Here is a 21,961-nt window from a genome sequence, read left to right on the forward strand (position 1 = left end):
ACTTCTCTATGTGATTACGTAAGGGAAGTGAAGCAAGAGCGAAAAGCAGATGTATCTCACCCGGCTTCAGCACCCACAGATTTATATTCGGCAATACTTGGTGAGTACGTGATCCCTTCTTCTGAAAGACCAATGTTATTTCTTTTTATATATATATATATATATATATATATATATATATTTTTTTTTTTTTTTTTTTTTTTTTTTTTTTAATTTATTTATTTTTTCTTCTAAGATTTTCATTCACTGTTTCTGTATGAACCCAACGCCTCTTTATACATAGCCTTATATCATTTCTGTGACTATCATCTATCTAAGAAGTCCTCTCATGTACGGTCTTGTCAGGGATATATTTGCTCATAAGGATACAGCAGTGATGGTTCTGTCCACACAATGTAGACTTATTCCAAGCCAAGCTGCAACAACGGCCGTTATTTGCTCTTAGTTTTACGTTATGGGAACATAGCCTGTACTGTTTGCTCTTGTTTATTCTTGTATTTAATATCTTTGTTGTTATGTTTTATTCTCTTCTTGGGTTATTTTCTATGTTTTCCTGTTTCCCATTTTTAGGTGAAGTCCACATTGGAGAACCTGAGCAGCTGATCCTCTGAACTTCACATCAATCCGCTAATATGAGAAAAAAATGTGCACTTCTAGTTTCCATTATTTTACAAGGTAACATCAGGAGCTTTTGCTGCAGTTTTTCCAGTTTATTTATGATAAAATCATTTGTTGTGTTGATGAATAATGTCCCTATATGTAAAAAATATAAAATGTAAATGTTATGTTTTTTTCAGATCTGCTTAAAATGACGTCCGTAATTTTGAGTCAAAAATAACGGACGCCATTTAGCTATCTACCCTTTGTGCAATGACAGCTGTTGGTACATTATTTTAGTTTGGAGTTACTAATTGGCCTTTGGGTGTGGCTTAATTGAAAAGTCCATTGAATTTAATAGTAAAAACTGAGAAAGAACAGCGACAAAAGAAAAACTGTGTGAACAACAAATAAAAAATGTCTGCTGTTTGCAAAAGACATCCGAAAATATTTGTCATGATCATTATTTGGACGTCTGCGGCGATAACGTACAATATTCAATGCATTGTGTGCATTGGACGTCCGTCTTTCCGTTGACTTCAATGCACTGCCATAGCAGTCAGTTAAATCACGGCAATAACGGGTGTTATTTTAAATTTCAAAATCGCCCGCCTTTTCTCTATTTTTGACATTGTGTGAACATAGCCTCTATCTGTAATGATGACAAAAAAATAATGATCATGAACATAATTTGCGGCCATCATTACCAAGAGACGGTCATCTTATTGCGCTAAAATGTCAGCTGTTCCTATTGTGGGAGAATAGCCTAAGGCTAGATTCACACACAGTATTTTTGCTCAGTATTTTTCAACCAAAACCAGGAGTGGATTGAAAACACAGAAAGGCTATGTTCACATACGGCTGAAATTTAGTGAATTGCAAATAACAGCTGACCCCTTAAGGACGAAGCTAATTGATCTTATTTTTTGCGGCACTTGTACTTTGCAATGACATACTTCATTTTTCCATAAAATATGGTGCAAAACCTGGGGGGGGGGGGAGATCAGTGAAATTCAACCCCCCCCCCCCCCTTTTTTTTTTTTTTTTTTTTTTTTTAACTTGGGTAGGGGGGTTGTGTTTATGCCATTTGCCTTAGGGTCGAACTGACATGTTATCTATGTTCCTCAAGTAGGAATGATACAATGATAGGCAACTTGCACAACTTTTATTTTATGTGACTACTTTTAAAAAATTGAAACCTTTTTAAAAAAACAAAATGTTCCTTAAAATTGTTCTATTCCCATACCTATAATGCTTTAATGATGATCTGTACTTTCTATTGGTACCTTAACTGCTTATATGCAACTTTTTGATCATTTTCTATTCCAATTTTTCTGCATTTAAGCAAAATAAATGCAAGCAAAATAAATTACAATTAATGAATGAATGAATTAATTAATTAGAAGTTCCCTGGGGGACTTCTAGTATAACTACATTGACCTCTCATAGAGATCAGTGCAGTAAACTTAATACAGCACTGATCAATTAGACCTCTGCTGTATTACTCTGGGCTGCTGCAGTCCAGCTACCGAGCTGGGATTAGCATCAGTGTCCAGCTGAGCCTGGCCCGGTTAGAAGAAGGGATCCCCCCTCTGCGATAGAATCGCAGGGGATGGGGGATACATCCACTAGACACCAGGGATGGGACTGTGCAGGTCATTTAAATGCAGCTGTCATGTTTTACAGCTACATTTAACTGTCTTAATTAGCGAGCGCAGCGATTGGCCCACATCTATGAATAGCCACAGTCCCTGGCTGCAGATAGAAGCCGGGAGCGTGGCGGTTTAGAGTGGGGTTGTGGCGCAACCCCCTCTGAACCCCAGTTAACGGCGCCATGATGCCAAGGAGTTAAAATAATGGGAATTATTTACCATTAAATGACGGCCATCCATTCAATTTCAACAGTGTGTAAACATAGCCTTTCTGTGTTCTCAATCCACTTCTGGTTTTGCATAAAAGGGATCCGTGGAGGCTCATTTGCGAGTCACAAAACACAGGAATAGCCATATATCCCTCCAGGGAAGGAAAGCCTATTGCCAAGGGGGTGCCTCCCAGTCGGGAAATAACCAAACCACCCTGATATGTAGCCCCTTAAGTCCCACTCAGTTGTGAGTATTGGAACTTAAGTAGGGAAATACCAGTGTGGCCCCTTTTGCATCCAAGTCTAACTCTGTTGCGAGTATTGCGACCAAAGCCAGGCATCCATCCACAGACAGCTGTTTCAGGGTATTTGCCCATTGTCAGTGTGGAGCAGGATTCTGACTAACAGGGGACAATGAAAAGTAGACCAGGGCAAATACCCCGAAACAGCTGTCTGTGGATGGATGCCTGGCTTTGGTTATCCCTTGTTATGTTGCAATACTCGCAGTAGAGTTAGACTTTGACACAAAAGGGGCCACCCTGGTGTTTCCCTATTTATGTTCCAATACTTACAACTGAGTGGGGCTTAAGGGGCTATCTATCAGGGTGGTGTGGTAAGCTCTCCCCCCTGAGAGGCACACCTTGGCAAAAGGTTTTCTTTCCCTGAAGGGATATCTTGTTGTATCTTCTCCTGTGGTTTTAATCAGTTTGAAGTATTTCATGATCATTGATTTATGCTTATTAAGCCTGATCTTGTTCGTTTCATGGTTTCTTCCACATACACTACCTCACTAGTGTTACAGCTATAGAAACCTCTAAAAATCAATTTTAACCCATGCATGTCCTGCAGTAAGTGGTGTATTCTTTCCAGTCTGACAAAGTGCTCTCTGCTGCCACCTCTGTTCATGCCAGGAACTGTCCAGAGAAGTAGAAAACCTTTCCTGCTCTCCATACTGGAAAAAAAATACATCACTTTCTGCAGGACATAGAGCAGTTGATAAGTACTGGAAGACTTGAGATTTTTTAATAAAAGTAATTTACAAATCTGAATACCTTTATCCCACCAGTTGATTCAAAAACATTTGTTTTGCCCTCTGGAGGGGCCATATAATGATGGCTGTGCAGTGTTGGCTGTTCAAGTATGCATAGGTGCCTCATTTCTGTGTAAAAATGTTCGCTTCATTTTTTTTTCTTTTTTTCCAGTACATGTACATCTCCCCTTGTTATTTTATTAGCTATTGTTTTGCCCATCTTTAATGCAAAATAGAGGTATCCCCAAACAATTTTTCATATTTGGAAATACTGGCTCATACTTGAGTATAGTTTGTTTTTTAATTATCTGGATGTGTCTATAAAAAATCTGTTTGTTTTTCTAAGTAGTATTTACTAATTCTTTCATATTGTGTACTATTCAGTATGCCACAGCATGATTACCCTGCAGGAGCCAAACCCTGGACTTTAATAATGATGGGTAGGAAAGGGTAGGGGAGCGATCAGGTGTGTATGCAGCAACTCAGCCCAGCCTCTATAATTCTTAAACTTGATTTTAAAATTTAACACACAAAATTGACAACAAATCTACAGCTCTGAGCATGACAAAGAGCGGACATGTTCCCTTTAACAGGATGTAAACTTTTGGCAATGGCTTCCTGATCAATGAGTATTTTGCTTGTAGCCAGCAGTGAGTATTCAATCTCCCTTCAGCGATAGAGGAAATGCAGTCTTACATGGTACCCAGTAAAACAGGGCACCACCTCTGCCACTGACTGGCTGAGCGGACTTGAAACGTCACGTCTCAAACCTGCGTCAGTGACCAGAAATCGGCCGGGCAGCGTGGACCGGAGCAGCGTGATCCAGGACATGGCGCTGGAATCGGGGAGGTAAGGGGACGTCATTGCCCTCATCCACCTCCTCCCCGGCCATAGGCAAAAGAGTCCCTTAGCCCGGAGGTTTCTGCTTGGAATTTTCGCTTCTTTTCCTCAGTGGGAACGCACCCTTGAAGAGGTTAGGTTTCTGCTTGAAATTTCTCGCCTATTCAGCTCTGCCAGAATAGGAGCAGAATTCGAGAGGAATTCGAGTGGAATGCAAGCGGAATTCAAGCAGAATTCAAAACCCATTGATTTCTATTGGAGTCATCTAGTAGAATCCGCCCCAAAAATTGACATGCCAATTCTTTGGACGGAAGCGGATCCACAGCAGAAAATTCCGCTGGAAAATTCTACTTGGCACATCATGAAATAAATTGAGTACCTGCATCATGACGTACTGGTACTGTATGTCCAGTAATGTAGCTACCATACAGGAAGACCATGCAACTGCTATAGGGCCCAGGCATCAATGAGACCCATGGAACCTCCACCAATAGAGCTTGGTCTGCCTTCATGGTACCGGCTCACAACACATTGCATAGCATGGCACTGAGGGTCTTTCTTGTGGCCAAAGGTAACTGTGCACCTTCAGTCACTAGAGCCACCCCCTCCATACATATACTCACCTTGCCCGGTGGAGTGTTCCCTAGTTCTCCTAGCTCCCTGGCTCACAAGTGATGAGTTGAGGAACCGCACCGGGACAGATGAATATGTTGGGGGGGGGGGGGGTGTCATACAATTTTTACTATGGGGCCCTATGCATCCTAGTTATGCCCCTGGATATGTTATGATGCACAGGAGCTCTATGAAGCGAGCTCGGGAGCGCTTAATAGAGAGTGAGTACTGTCTGCTATCAGCTGCCACCCGCCATTAACCCCTTAAACCATGTGATCGTGGCATTTAAGTGGCCAATCAGGATGCCTGCAGTGTGACTGCTGGAGGTTTCATACTTACCTTGGTGCAGTCAGTTTGGCACTTTTCTTATAGAGTGTGCCTTAGGCAGACTCTCAGAAAAGATCATAGATAGCACTGGTCATTGCTATGCAAAGTCTAATGATTGAATACAGATAGGTGAAGTGCTGCGGAATCTGTGTGCGCTACACAAATAAATAAAATATGTATGTAATAGTCCCCTAGGGGGACATAAAAAGTGTTTTTAAAAAAAAAAAAGAAAAGTTTTTTTTTAGAATGTGACAGGACAGGATTAAGATATTAAGACGAGACAATACTATTCCTGTACGGTGAATGTTTAAAAAAAAAAAAAAAAAAAAGAGGAAAAAATGCTAGGACTGCAGATTTTTTTATTATCTACCAGAGGGAAAATTAATAACAACAACAAAAAACAAATATCATACTAGTAAAAACTAGAAATTGTAATGCAAAAAAAATAAAAAATAACACCCAAACCAGCCCTGTAGGTTGAAAATCGAGAAGGAAAAAATTAGAACGCAAAATTGAAAAATGGCTCCTGGTCCTTAATGGTGCATTTACACAGACAGATTTATCAGACAGATCTTTGAAAAAAAAGCCAGGAGTGGATTTGGAAAGAGGATAGATCCCAGTCTTTTCTTTATGACCTGTTCCCTGTTTATAGTCTGTTCCTGGCTTTGGCTTCAAAGATCTGTCAGATAAATCTGTCTGTGTAAACGCACCTTAGGCCAAAATAAGCGTCAGAGGCAAGGGGTTAATTTACAGTTTGAGGCTATGTTAACACTACGCAAATCTACGGCCGTAGTTCTCGCCGCAGAACTATGGCCGTAGTTTTGCGGAGTTGAACAAAGCCTTGTGTGCAATGGGATCCCGGACGGAGCATACACACATCGTATGCGCTCCGGCCGGGATCTGTGCGGCGCCGGAAAAAACTGACAGGTCAGTCCGGCCGCTTGCTTCACTGTGGGCTATGGGAAGCTCTGATGCGAGCGTGCGCTGATGTGCCCGCATCAGAGCTCGGCGGCCGGGGTCAAGGAATGGCCGGTCTCATACGTAGTGTGAACATAACCTAACATTGTGCATGAAATATCATAAATGTGTCAAGAAATAATTCAACATGAAATTCCTCTTTCAGTCTTGTTTCTTAAAACTTATAATAAACAATAAACTTCTTCCCGAAAATTTAAATCATCACCTTTCTATACTGTATATATACAGTGGTACCTTGGTTTAAGAGTAACTTGGTTTAAGAGCGTTTAGATTTAAGAGCTCACAGTTTTTCAAAATTGTGACTTGGTGTAAGAGCATTGCTTTGGTTTAAGAGCTCCCTGTACTGGGTGGGAGGGGAAGTGGGGGAGGGGCATGGCCTGCATAGCGGGGTCTTCAGCCCTGTACTCTGACCCAGGAAGTTTCCCTCACCTTCTAAATCATAGCAGATCCACTTAAGGCTGGGGCTTGCATCAGAGGACAGGACTGTGGAGGTAATCTCTCCATATCTGTAACCCCTCTCTCCCCGGACAGAGAGTGCTGCATGTATGTGCCCACATCTGCCCTGCTCATTCCTTCATGCTCCCTGTAGTCTCTGTCCGCCCTTGTGTTTCCCATCCTCTCCATTACTGTACAGTAACTTATATTATCACAGATTCTGCTGTTTCTGAATGTTTGTTTCTTTTGTTTTACATCTAATTCAGAATAATAAATCATCATTTTTGGGGTGTGGAACCAATTGTCTACATGTCAGTGATTTCTTTTGGGAAAATTTGCTTTGGTTTAAGAGTGGATTTGGATTACAAGTGCGGTCCCGGAACGAATTATGCTCGTAATCCAAGGCACCACTGTATATATATATATATATATATATATATATATATATATATATATATATATATATATATCTTACCCTGCTGAGCTCTGATTAATCAGGAGTGGTTAGTAATACATATAACATCCTGCACGTAGTTGTCCGTGATCTTTTCTGTTTTTATTCATCAGTTTGTGTTGGTCAAGAAAAGAAGTTTAACTTCCCCAGCACAATCCAGGCCTTACTTGGCTCCTGTGTGGAGATCCCCTGCTACACCTCCGGGCCTACTGCCAATGTGGTATGGCACGTGAAGAAAGCTCCGCAAGGACAGAGAATAATCTATAGTACAGACGTGTCACAGATATCCTCAGTGTACAGAAACCGGGCTGAACTGCTGAGACCTGCACCAGAGAACTGCACGCTGAGAATTCACGACGTGGCCAGGAGTGATGGGATGTCTTACTTTCCTCAAGAAAGGAAATTATCATCATTTCTTGCAACATTTATTACAACTTATGTTACATTACAAGTCATAGGTAAACCAGATTTTTCTTCTTAAGTTCTTCCACCCACTATTCCTTTTCCCTCTTTGCCTTCCTCCTCCTTTCTGTGCTTCCCTCCCTATTCCCTCCCTTACGCCCTCTTCCTTCCTTCCTTCCTTCCTTCCTCACTTCCTCACTTTCTCACTTCCCCCCTTCCCTCTTCTTTCCTTCCTTCCTCCTTTCATCCTTCCTTCCCTTACTTCCTCCCCCTTCCTTTAATCCTTCATTCCTCCCTTCCTTCTTCCTTCCTTCCTTATTTCCTCCCTCCCTCCCTCCCTCCCTCCCTCCCTCCCTCCCTCCCTTCCTTCCTTATTTCCTCCCTCCCTCCCTCCCTCCCTCCCTCCCTTCCTTCCTTATTTCCTCCCTCCCTCCCTCCCTCCCTCCCTCCCTCCCTTCCTTCCTTCCTTCCTTCCCCCTTCCCTCTTCTTTCCTTCCTCCCTCCCCTATTCCTTCAATCCTTCCTTCCTCCCTCCTCTCTTCCTTCCTTGCTCACTTCCCGCTTCTTTCCTTCCTTCCTCCATTCCTCCATTCCTCCCTCCTTCCCTTACTCCCTCCCCCTTTCTTCAATCCTTCATTCCTCCCTCCCCTTTTCATTTTTTTCCTTCTTTCTTTCCTTCCTTCCCTCCTTCATCCCTCTCTTACTTCTTCCTTCCTCTCTTCTTCCATCCGCTCTTCATTCCATCCTTCCTTCCCTTCCTTCCTTCCTTCCTTCCTTCACCACTTGGTATGCATGTAAGCTCAAGTTGTAGTGTAAAAGTAATGATAGTAGTAGCAGCAGTATATAATATATGACAAGTCAACAGACTTTCCATTTCCTCCACAGAGTTACCACCAGAACCCGTATTAATTGTACCTGGTGAAATGTCCGTGGGTGAAACTAAAACCGTCACATGTATGGTGAACTACACCTGTGCTTCCAGCCCACCGACCTTCACCTGGAACCTCAATGGTCCTTATGCTACTGAGAGATCCGACCTTGGAAACGGGAAGTGGACAGCAACAAGTAAACTGGACTACCAGCCCTCTGATGCCAAGGATGGGTCCATGGTGATTCAATGTTCAGTTATGTATTTTGGTGGGCTAACGAGAAAATCTACGAGCCAAATAAACCTTTTAGGTAAGTCTTGTATGGAGATCATGGAATCTTTGTGGTGCTGTCCATATCCGTGATATGAAACAGACAAAGTAAATATGAAAGTTGGTGAAATCTAAACGTAATTTTACAGCTGGAATAAAACAAGTTGAGCAACTGCCTAAGGGTCTCTGTCACATTGGGGATAGATGACCAGATCCCATCATGAATTATCTCCTACCAAACATCTATGGTGCACCATTTGAATATTGAACATTGGACATAATTTATGCTTGTAGTCCTGAAAATGACAGCTCTATTTCCATATAATATTGGCATAATGCTGAGGACTATATGGATATTTCAGTTTACAGTTTTTATGTTTTAACTGTGCAATAATTTTTGGGTTTACTTTTCATCTAACTCCTTCCAAAAAGTAGGAAGCCCACAAGACAAGCCATTGTTTATCAGGCACTAATGAGAGAGCACGAGGACAATGATGGTGGTGCTGATGATGGTAATGATAGTTGTGATGATGGTAATGATCGCGGTGATGATGGTAATGATGGTGGTGGTGATGGTAATGATCGTGGTGATGATGGTAATGAGGGTGGAGATGATGGTGGTGATGATGATGGTAATGATAGTTGTGATGATGGTAATGATTGCGGTGATGATGGTAATGATGGTGGTGGTGATGGTAATGATCGTGGTGCTGATGGTAATGAGGGTGGAGATGATGGTGGTGATGATGCTGGTGATGATGATAATGAGGGTGGAGATGATGGTGGTGCTGATGGTAATGAGAGTGGTGATGATGGTGGTGATGATGGTGGTAATGATGGTTGTGATGATGGTAATGAGGGTGGTGATGATGATGATGATGATGATGGTGGTGTTGATGGTAGTGATGATGGTTATAATGGTAGTGGTGATAATGATAGTGGTGGTGATGAAGGTGGTGATGATGGTAATGATGGTGGTGGTGATGATGGTGGTGATGTTGGTAGTGATGATGATGGTAATGATGGTGGTGATGATGATGATGATGTTGGTAGTGATGATGGTGATAATGGTGGTGATGATGGTGATAATGGTGGTGATGATGAGGGGGATGATGGTGATAATGGTGGTGATGATGAGGGTGGTTATGATGATGGTGGTGATGATGGTAATGATGGGGTTGCTTGAGGACAATGAAATGGTGAATAATAATGATAAGCACATTTTTGAAAAGTTGGTTTGCCGCTTTGGCTCAATCTCAACAACAAAAAGTATTTCTTACCAAACCAGCCCAGGCTGAACTGGACTTCATAGGGTATTATTCTTAAAAGATTTCCTAGGCTGGATGTAATGGGTCTGACCAAAAGAATCCAGTAAGCTAGGGAAGCTTTTAGGTAATCTATTTCAATAAGCTGTGGGTTATGACTGTGTCTGCTGGGACCGTGGCGTGGTCCTCATCCTGTGAGGTACATAAATTGGCCATGAATTAGTGCTTATTCTGTGTGTTATTTGAATTTTTCTGAGCTGTCTGAACACAGTCCTACTCTTTCTGTTCTGCTAATTGATTCACCTGCCACACCTGTTCACTATCCCTTGTTTGTAAGTTTGTCTTGTCCTTGTTTTATGTATCACACCCCCTTTAGGCTACGTTCACACAGAGCAATAGGAGCGGATTACGCAAGGAAATATTTCCGCCTGAAATCAACTGACGCTGAATTCCGAGCAGAATATAAGCAGAATGTAAGCAGAATCCCTGCGTATTCTGCTAGGAAAGTGTTCAGCTCGTAATCAGCTCTTGACAAATTCAGCGCGGAATACTCGAGGAATCCGCGCTGAATCCGCATGCATTCAGCGCTGAAATTCAGCGAGTATTTGGTGAGTAAACTAGACTATACCAGAACATATACTAGAATCCTCCCCCCCCCCTTTTCCCCATTTCCGCGCTGATTCAGCGAGTAATTTCCGCTTGTATTACGCTTGTATTCCGCGCTTAATCCGCGCTGAATCCGCGCTGAAACAGAAAATCAGAGCCCCATTGATTTGTATAGGCTTCCGCTAGCGGAAGAATGAACATGTTCATTCTACTGGCGGAAAGCGGATTAGTTCAGTGCGGAAATTCCACTGTGTGAACTGCAGAGCAGAATTTCCATTCAACACAATGGAAATTAGCTCTGCACCTATTTTAACGGCTGAAATTTCAGCGCTGATTCAGCGCAGAAATTCAGCTGCTTTTGCTCAGTGGGAACGAGCCCTTAGGTTAGGAACTGACACCCATTTGCCTGCAGTCACCAAGGGCTGTCTGAGACAAGTAGGCAGAGACAATGGGCGGGGCAAGGTCAGGGTTCCCCGCCTGTGTCCTCCCTGTCCCTCTCCTGACCTAACCCTACAGTATCTACAGTTTGTGATACTGTGGATGCATAAAGCACCCCTAATATACTGTAAGTAAGCAGTTTTTTTTTTTTTTTTTTTTTACAGGATCCCCAGCAGACCAGGGCCCTTCTTACATTGGGCTTACTATAGGAATCATTTGTGCGATTTCACTTTTGGCAATCACTTTTATCATCTGGAGGTACAGTATAATCTGTTAACTGATTTCATTCTCTGGCAGCAGAGAATCAAAGAAAGTACAATTCTCTTTTCTTCACCCACTCTCTGAGCATAATTACACACAAAATTAACTGATACTGTATGTTCTTCTTTAGATCTTTGAAAAAATGTGTCCGTCATCACTTTTATTGGTTTAGAGCAGTGATTTTCAACCTCTTTTGAGCCGCGGCACACTTTTTATACTTAAAAAATCCCGGGGCACACCACCAACCAAAATGGCACAAAATGACACTAAAACAGTTCATATTATACATATAGTTAATAATATAGATTCTAAATGTATTTATACTCACTCAGTGTGAAACCTGGGCCTGTCTTCTTCTCCCCCATGCTTCTCTCCTGTGCTTCTCTCCACCATACTTCTCCCCCCTGCTTCTCTCCTGTGCTTCTCTCCACCATACTTCTCCCCCCTGTGCTTCTCTCCACCATACTTCTCCCCCCTGCTTCTCTCCTGTGCTTCTCTCCACCATACTTCTCCCCCCTGCTTCTCTCCTGTGCTTCTCTCCACCATACTTCTCCCCCCTGCTTCTCTCCTGTGCTTCTCTCCACCATACTTCTCCCCCATGCTTCTCTCCTGTGCTTCTCTCCACCATACTTCTCCCCCCTGCTTCTCTCCTGTGCTTCTCTCCACCATACTTCTCCCCCATGCTTCTCTCCTGTGCTTCTCTCCACCATACTTCTCCCCCCTGTGCTTCTCTCCACCATACTTCTCCCCCCTGCTTCTCTCCTGTGCTTCTCTCCACCATACTTCTCCCCCCTGCTTCTCTCCTGTGCTTCTCTCCACCATACTTCTCCCGCAGGGCCGCCGATAGGGCAGTACAAGTGGTACTGCCGTATGGGGCCCGGACACGGGGGGGGGGGGGGCCCAACTGTTTTTGAGCATCCCGAAAAGCTGCGGCCACGCAGCTTCTCGGGATGCACTGATCGCTTTAATGTTCCGCCCGCACAGCGGGCGGAACATTAAAGCGATCAGAATACAGGAGAAGGACCTGTCAGCGTCCTCCTCCTGTATTCTCTCCCATAGGCTGCCGGCACTTCATACCAGCAGCCTATGGGAGGCCGGGCCGTGACCCCTCCGGCAGGCGTGATCATGTGACGTCATCACGTCTGCCGGAAGTCCCGTCCCTGCGGCTCGCAAGATGGAGCCCGAAGAGGAGGAGGAGAGCTGCTGCCTGCACAGAGCGGATTAGGTGAGTAGGATGTTTGTTTTTTTTAGGGGCACCTCTGGGGGCATTATTAGTGTATGGGGGGCACCTCTGGGGGCATTATTATCTCATGGGGGCACCTCTGGGGGCATTATTAGTATATGGGGGCACCTCTGGGGGCATTATTAGTATATGGGGGCACCTCTGGGGGCATTATTAGTGTATGGGGGCACCTCTGGGGGCATTATTAGCTCATGGGGGCACCTCTGGGGGCATTATTGGTCTACGGGGGCACCTCTGGGGGCATTATTGGTGTATGGGGGCACCTCTGGGGGCATTATTAGTGTATGGGGGCACCTCTGGGGGCATTATTAGTGTATGGGGGCACCTCTGGGGGCATTATTAGTATATGGGGGCACCTCTGGGGGCATTATTAGTATATGGGGGCACCTCTGGGGGCATTATTAGTATATGGGGGCACCTCTGGGGGCATTATTAGTATATGGGGGCACCTCTGTGGGCATTATTAGTATATGGGGGCACCTCTGGGGGCATTATTAGTGTATGGGCGCACCTCTGGGGGCATTATTAGTATATGGGGGGCACCTCTGGGGGCATTATTAGTTCATGGGGGCACCTCTGGGGGCATTATTAGTTCATGGGGGCACCTTTGGGGGCATTATTAGTATATGGGGGCACCTCTGGGGGCATTATTAGTATATGGGGCCACCTCTGGGGCATTATTAGTATATGGGGGCACCTCTGGGGGCATTATTAGTATATGGGGGCACCTCTGGGGGCATTATTAGTATATGGGGGCACCTCTGGGGGCATTATTAGCTCATGGGGGAACCTCTGGGGGCATTATTAACTCATGGGGGCATCTCTGGGGGCATTATTAGTGCATGGGGGTACCTCTGGGGGCATTTTTAGTTCATGGGGGCCACCTCTAGGGGCATTATTAGCTCATGGGGGCACAGCTGGGAATCCTACATACAGGGGGCACAGCAGGGGATCCTACATACAGGGGGCATCCCACACAGCGCAGTTACTATGGGAGCCTACAGGAGGGTGGAAGGGAAGGAAGTTGCTAGAAATGTGCGGAGCCTAAATTGTTTGTCTCGCAGGTTCTAAGGGGATGAAACGTATCTGGAAGGAATCATCATGGAGGTCTGGGCCGGATGGAGAGGAAAAGGGAAAGTGACGCCTCAGATCAAAGAAGACGTCACCTGTGAGTCACTGTATGACGGTTTTCTTATTTTGTAGAACATCATTTAGTAGGGGTGCCCTGAGGTGACAGCTACTACATTATCTGTACTCAGAGATATCACTGTGTTATCTGTTGTGTTACATAGGACTGCAGGTGACTACTACATTATCTGTACTCAGAGATATCACTGTGTTATCTGTGGTGTTACATAGGACTGCAGGTGACATCTACTACATTATCTGTACTCAGAGATATCACTGTGTTATCTGTGGTGTTACATAGGACTGCAGGCGACAGCTACTACATTATCTGTACTCAGAGATATCACTGTGTTATCTGTAGTGTTACCTAGGACTGCAGGTGACAGCTACTACATTATCTGTACTCAAGAGATATCACTGTGTTATCTGTGGTGTTACATAGGACTGCAGGTGACATCTACATTATCTGTACTCAGAGGGATATCACTGTGTTATCTGTGCTGTTACATAGGACTGCAGGTGACATCTACTACATGATCTATACTCAGAGGTATCACTGTGTTATCTGTGCTGTTACATAGGACTGCAGGTGAAATCTACTACATTATCTGTACTCAGAGATACCACTGTGTTATGTGGTGTTACATAGGACTGCAGGTGATATCAGGTGATTTCTCCAGGTTGCAGAAGTTCAAACTTCATCGTGCCCTGGTGTGCTGGTGTCTGTATGTGTGTATACATGTGTGCTGGTGTCTGTATACATGTGTGCTGGTGTCTGTGTGTGAGATCAATTCTAGAGAACTGGCTCATATACCCCATTTTCCCCAGTGGCTTAAAATGTAACCTCTGTTATACAGTTATAAAATTGTAGAAATTAAATGTGAACAAGGTGCAATTCAAATAGACACTTGCTTGTATAGCTGCCTCTTGTGCTCTGTATGCAGTGCATTATACTCACCCTTGCAACGTACAATTTATAGCGTGTCTACAAGCCCAGCGGGGTTTATTATGATGGAGACTAAAACTTATACAAGAGTGGGGTAGGGGTTCCCCTGTATTCAGAATGCTGTTGAGTGCTTGGCAATGCCCCGTCTGGGATTATTGAATTTCGAGGGTCTATGCAGAGCAGGATAAAGACACCTCTGCTGCACAAACAGGATCTCCTAGAAAGCGTTCTCACCGCCATGTATTCGCTATCACTGGCTTGGGTGAGCTAAACTAGTCTGCCTGGGGGGGGGGGGGGGTGATTTGTATATGCTCACTAACATGGAACAGCCTCAATATATTAGCCTTATCAACATATTCTATGTTAGTGAGCATACCGGGGGGGGGGGGGGGGATATTGGTGAACATATACAAATCAAACAGCCCCCCAGACCCTCGAAATTCAATAACCCCAAACGGGGCATTGCCTAGCACTCAACAGCATTCTGAATACAGGGGAACCCCTACCCCACTCTTGTATAAGTTTTAGTCTCCATCATAATGAGCCCCGCTGGGCTTGTAGACGCGCTATAAATTGTACGTTGCAGGGGTGAATATAATGCACTGCATACAGAGCACAAGAGGCAGCTATACAAGTAAGTGTCTATTTGAATTGCACCTTGTTCACATTTAATTTCTACAATTTTATAACTGTATAACAGAGGTTACATTTTAAGCCACTGGGGAAAATGGAGAATATGAGCCAGTTCTCTAGAATTGATCTCAACCAAATTATACCTCCCAGCAAGGCGTGGGGCGAACACACAATTTTTTTTTTTTTTTATTAATGTGGGGGGCCCAGACACTTTGGTTGTATGGGGCCCCGAAATTCCTGATGGCGGCCCTGTTCTCCCCCCTGTGCTTCTCTCCACCATACTTCTCTCCTGTGCTTCTCTCCGCTGTTTCTTTCCCCCCTATCCTCATGTTTCTCTCCCCTGTTTCTCCCCCATCCCCAGGTTTCTCTCCCCCATTGTTTTCTCCTGTTTCACAGGGGCACCATAGTTTGGGAAACTTTCCCCGCGGCACACCCGACCATGTGTCGCGGCACACTAGTTGAAAATCACTGGTTTAGAGTATATATTTAATATATGGTGCTACAGAACAATGAAACGCTTAATGGAAACATTGCGTAACATGTAACCAACAAACAAATACCAACTTTTCATAATTTCCTTCTTTTCACAGCAGCAATAAGTTGTTTACTGACGGGAAAAAAATTTAACTTCTGCTTTTTCACGTCCTATTTATTTACTATGATCATAAAAACGTTCCATGGAAGGAGGGCATGACCTTTCACGAGAAATCATTTTTTCCATTCCTTCTCTTGCATGTGCATGATCCCTTTTTTGGGGAACAGGACTTGTGCAGGCGTTGGATGGTTGCCTCGAAAACTTTACTGTCCAGCATCAGCTGAGTTTCTGGAAAACATCAGGAGTCGGGAGAATTTACATGTTAAGGCTATGTTCACACACTGTAACTTTTTGTAAAAGTACGGCCGTTGTTGCAATTGGCAACAACGACCGTAATTTTTACAAAAAGCTATGCTGCTTAGTCTTCTATGGGATTCCGGCTGGAGCATATACACATAGTACATGTCAGTGTTTAGTACATGTCAGTGAATAGCGGCCGCAGAAAGCTCTGTCAGTTCACACAATGAAGCGAGCAGCTGGTCTCTTACGCCATGTGAACATGGCCTAAGTTATATAATCACACTTTTTTCCGAAAAATTTAAAAGCATGATCCAGTATAAATAATATTCTTTCTTCCAGATATGGCTCTACTGTCCACGAGCAACATCATAAAGTAACTAGGGATGACTTTTGGTCCGATGGCATCTTCGCTCAATTACTATGCCTGCGATGCCTGTGATCCCGGGTGCATAGTTGGGCTCCCGGGAATCTGCGGACAGGATCTTCCAGGGAATTCAAGATACATTCCCTGGATTTCCAGATAATGTATCTTAAATTCCCTGGAAGATCCCGGGATCTTTGGACCGAAAGTTCAGCTCATCTTTATAAAGTACCTGAAGGACATATAATGCCATAATAAAAGAGAATATTACTGAGCGAAACATAAGAGTATAAAAAAACAGGGAACTTAGCTGCAAAACTACATACAAACCCAAGACAATGGTGGAGCTATTTAGGCAAGAAAGCAGCCATGTTTTTCTAATCTTGGATATCCTCTTTAAAATATAATATAGCCCTGTAATAGTGTGATAGTGGACAGTGACTGGTCAATGATAATATGCTAATCAGTTTTCTTTTTGGTTTTGCCAGAAAACGTGACTCCTGTCTCTGGGGAAAGAAAAGCGAGGTACAGATTCATATCTATAGTTCACAATTTAACAAGTCAAGGAACCTAAATATTCTTAAAGGGAACCTGTCAACCCCCCCACCCCCCCACCCCGCCGGGGTGAAGGCCGCCCGACCCCCCGCTAGAGCCCTGGATACTTACCCCATCTTGCCAAGTCCCACTCCTGGAGCTGGTCTCGGGATGGAGATATCCTTGGCGGAAGCCTGGCGCACGCTGCATAGATGAGACCGATGACCATAGAGAATGAATGGAGCCGTCATTCTCTATGGGCGTCGGACTCATCTCTGTTGCGTGTGCGCCGGGCTCCCACCAAAGATATCTCCATCCTGGGACCAGCTCCAGGAGTGGGACTTGGCAAGATGGGGTAAGTATTCGGGGCTCTAGTGGGGGGTCGGGCGGCCTTCATCCCGGCAAGGGGGGGGGGGGAGACGGGACAGGATCCCTGTATTATAACACGTATAGAATTTTAAGTGTTCATGTTGCACAACGCAGTCTTTAGAAAGTTCCTTCTTCCACCGCAAAATTAGCTAAACGTCTTCCCAGCAGTGAGCCCTCAGACATAACAGACAATTGCATACCACCCACAAATAATCTTAAAGGAATCTGTCTGCAGTTTTGCCATCAGAGCTGTACGCTGCCGCCTTAGGCACAGTCCCTCGAATGCCTAGATGTTCTTACAGCCCTGTCCACGGATGAATCCCTAATAGTAATAAACAAACTTACCAAACTTCAAGTTTGTCCAAAAGTGAATGCTCTGCATTTGATTCCCGGAGGCTGGAGAAGTTCACTTTTGGACAAACCTGATGTTCGGTAAGTTTGTTCATCACTAATCCATAAGGAGTTACAGAGCCATGGGCTCATTTTGTAGGGTTTATGCTTGATTGAATGTAGAATAGGAAGCTAGAGAGTTTGTTAGATGCAACATTAGGTGGAGATTGTAATAGTTCTTAGGAAATATTAGTAATAGAATTCTGTTGTTTTTTGTTTTTACAGTGCAGCAGAAAACTAGACCATCGTTTTGAGACATTATCTAAAAATGTGAGTTATCTTTTTAGCATATAATGTGCTTATTGTAATTATTATTTTAACATTTATAATTTTTTATTATACTTTCCCCCCCCCCCATACTTCCATGTTTTTTTTTAACGTATACAAAAATATAGCCAACCTAATTTTCTTAACCGTAAAAAAAAATGGATCCATTTTTTTTTTCTAATGGAAGTCTATGGAAAAATGGATCAAAACAGATGCACACAAAGGCCTACGTTTTTTTCATCCGTTTTTTGAAACAAAAAAAAGTAAACGGATGAAAAAAAACGGATTGCACCCGGAGTGGAGAGGCCAAAGGCAGCCGGAAGACAAGCTGACCGAGGAGCCTAGCGAAACGCTTTGCTATGACTGTAAATTCTCTCATCTCTAGCTGTGGCCTTTGGCTTTCTGGCCTCCGCAGAACCAATTAACGCAGTAAATGTTTTACAGATATTTCTCTACAAATTTTCATTGATTCATTTCATTAATATTTTAGAATAAAAGATACACAGATCTCCTCGAGAGACAAACATCTTCTTACTACACGATAGAGGTAAGTTTATCAACATGAGTTTATGTTCACCAAGCTACTGTATTCACTTCAGTAATCACTAAATCACTAAAGTACTGTCTGGTACTGCAGCTAAGCTCCAATTACTTAAAGGGGTACTCCGGGCCAGGGGTGTTTTTACTGTATGGCCGGGGAGGGGCTGGATATAGACACCGCCGTCCACTTACCTCTCCGGGATCGCGCCACCCTGTTCTCTCATTCCTCTGCCGCTTCCTGGTCTGAGATGCGGCTTAACACGTGACGTCTCAAGACAGCTCAGCCATTCAGGGGCCGAGGCGGGACCCCGCTAAGACCTGTGAATGACTGAGCTGCCTTGAGATGTCAGGTGTTAAGCCGCAGCTCAGACCAGGAAGCGGCAGACGAACGGGAGAACAGGGTGGCGTGATCTGAAAACTCAGAAAGACTATGTACACACACTGTTGAGATTGAGTGGATGGCCGTGATTTCATGGCAAACAATTTTAAAACACACTCAATTTCAACAGTGTGTGAAATGTGTTTTCAAACCACTCCTGGTATTGGTTGAAAAATACTGAGAAAAATACTAAGCAAAAATTCCGTGTGTGAACATAGCCTTATGTGCTAATAAGTTTTTTTTTTCTCTTGTAGCCAACAGCTCATTCCCATTTACCAAGACAAGGGCGAAATGTGATGCAGTCACCTGAAGATGCATCGATATATGAGGACATGTCTATAGGACAACCAAATTAAAGGGAAAAGAAGGACAGATTTAGGCTATGTTCCCACAAGGTCTTTTTTGGCCCTTTGAGGTCAAATAACTGGCGGGATTTCATAATACAAGTCATCAGTATGAAATAACGGACGTCACGTGGCCTCAAAGGGCCAAAAAAGACCTTGTGGGAACATAACCTTAAGTTTTTGACTGCATTAAAAAGAACATTACTCCAGCCGTTAGATTCATCAATATTTTTTTATCTCTCACTTTCACAACTTATTTTTGCACATAGTATTCCTGGAAGTATTTTGGTCACTATTTTCTTATCCAAAAACAGAAATGGAATAAAAACATTTTCTTTATTCGATTCCAATTCTGTTTTCGGCTATAAATACTGACAGAAATACTGACCATAACACTTTGTGAACATGGCCTAAACATGTTTTTGTAAACTTGTTTAATTAAAGAACTTCACAGTTGCAGAAGCAAAAAATATTTAAAAGTACAGGTAGTAAGCTATGTCCCCACTACATAAAAAGGATGCCCGGCTGTCTATTGGTAATGATGGCCGCTCCTAATGTCTGTGATCATTATTTGTGAATTCCTGTTATGGGAACATAGCCTCATGGTGTACCTTTTTTTGCCTTTTAAACCACTTTGTAAATAAGAAAATTCCAATAAAATATGCTTTAACTAACAACAAAGAAATGGCTCACGGGCCTTGGTAATCCCAAATATGATGATTTTTTAAAGGAGAGGTCCTGTGAAATTGAAAAAAAAAAAAAAAAAAAGAGGAATTAACCACCAACCTACAATATGTCACAAAAAAATTTCTCAGAATCAGAAAGAAAAGTTATAGCATCACGTAGCTACAACTGCATCAAGGGATTTAAAAAATGGGCTCTGGTCCTAAAAGCCAAAATCAGTCCGATCCTGAAGGGGTTATATATCACTATTGCTGCTGGATTGTACATAGCATCACGCTAGTGGTATATAATGACTGTAACAGTTGCCGACACTAATACTTCAATAGTCCATGTGTTACAGGTATATGGATCAGAGAAGAAACTGAGATCGAACCAGAAGTGGTTATAAAATAAAACGGCACCTTGTTGTGCTGCCAAAGTTCAGCGCACACACCAGATTGTGAGTCCCTGGACTCCAGCTGTCACATCTGGTCGGCTGATCATTGCACTCTATTCCACGGGACGATTATTGTCCATAGCAGCTGATATCGGCTGAATACGGTCGATAATAGTTCTGTGGAATAGGGCCTTAAAGTGTCACTGTCGTGATTTTTTTTTTTTGCAGAAATCAATAGTCCAGGCAATTTTAAGAAACTTTGTAAATAGGTTTATTAGCCAAAAAATGCATTTTTATCATGAAAAAGCAGTTTGAAGCTCTCCCCCCTGTCTTCATTGTTCTCCTATGGAGAGAGCTAAATAAAAGACCAAAACAGGACAACAAAGAGTTAATCTACAAATACCTCACCCGTTATCTCCTGGGACAGTCACCACTGACCTGTCTGAGCTCGGATTACAGCTGTCACCCAGCTCCGTGCCTGTAATCCTCTGTTATCTGCTTTCTGCTGCCGGCTAACTCCCTCCTTCCTCCTCCCCCCTCCTTTCTCCCTAGAGCAGACAGGGTACGACTCATGCAACAAGTCACAATTTCCTGATTTTTTGCAGTGGATGGAAAAGAGAAAGGAGGGGGGGGGACCTGGGAAAAGGCTTTTTACATGCAGATATTGGTATATTTGGCTAATAAACCCAATTACAAAGTTTCTTAAAATCGCCTGGACTATTAATTTCTGCAAAAAAAAAAAATACGACAGTGATTCTCTGGTGGTCTCATTTAATGTGTCTACCAAATGTCTATTTCTGTTTGTTTATGGAGTGGTCGGGTCACCTCCTGGGTCTAATGTCAGAGCGCTGGGTACATCCTGGGAGAAACGTCATGCGAGTGAGGACCGTGCACTCAGATGAAGGCATATAATTCCAAGTTTGCATTTAATGACAAAGAGGTCTATGGTGGACCTTGAAAGATGTTTGGCATTATATCGACCTCACCTACCACCGGGGCAAAGTGATAGTGAGGCTTCTTGCCTCGCTGTGAGAAAGACCTCAAAGCGCACGCAGCCCGACCGCATGAGGATGCAGTCTTGGAAATGCTGGAGCAGTGAAAGGTGTCTCTGTACACCATATTAATTGTACCATATTACAGTAAGTCTTTTGAATGAACTGGAATAGGCACAACAAGGTTACATATACCAGTTACACATGGACTATTGAAGTTTTAGTGTCGGCAACTGTTATAATCATTATATACTGTACCACTAATGTGATGCTGTGTACAATCCAGCACCAATAATGATATACAATATAATTGTAACTACAGCTGTATCTACTACATCTTACCCCACAAGAGCCATGTGGTTATTTTATGTTAAATTTGATAAAGATTTTAAGATCCATGGATGAAGTGTTTATGTTTGTATTTACAAGTATTACATTCATTTTATAGTCACATTTGCATAAAATGATATGAATGAGATGCTATTTAGAAGTTAAAGTGTCACTGTCTTTTAATTTTATTTTATTTTTTTTTGTTGCAGAAATCAATAGTACAGGCGATTTAAAGAAACTTTGTAATTGGGTTTATTACCCGAAAAATGCATTTTTATCATGAAAAAGCAGTTTGAAGCTCTCTCTCCCTTGTTGTCATGGTTCCCTATGGAGGGGGGGGGGGGGGGTTGAGGGAGATGAGGCAC

The 21,961-nt window shown here is 43.2% G+C and overlaps 1 protein-coding gene across 1 annotated transcript; it reads left to right on the forward strand.

Moving 5' to 3' along the window:
* Positions 1-52: 52 nt before the first annotated feature.
* LOC138769524 (myeloid cell surface antigen CD33-like) lies at positions 53-19,887 on the forward strand. The gene is made up of 9 exons (XM_069948066.1): positions 53-100; positions 571-675; positions 7,248-7,592; positions 8,422-8,715; positions 11,149-11,242; positions 16,880-16,916; positions 17,910-17,954; positions 18,442-18,498; positions 19,125-19,887. The coding sequence occupies exons 2-9, from the start codon at positions 633-635 to the stop codon at positions 19,224-19,226; spliced, it is 1,017 nt and encodes a 338-aa protein (XP_069804167.1). The 5' UTR covers positions 53-100; positions 571-632; the 3' UTR covers positions 19,227-19,887.
* The last annotated feature ends 2,074 nt before the right edge of the window (positions 19,888-21,961 follow it).

The sequence above is a fragment of the Dendropsophus ebraccatus genome, chromosome 12 (genome assembly GCF_027789765.1).
Source record: "Dendropsophus ebraccatus isolate aDenEbr1 chromosome 12, aDenEbr1.pat, whole genome shotgun sequence".
NCBI classification, from domain to species: domain Eukaryota; kingdom Metazoa; phylum Chordata; class Amphibia; order Anura; family Hylidae; genus Dendropsophus; species Dendropsophus ebraccatus.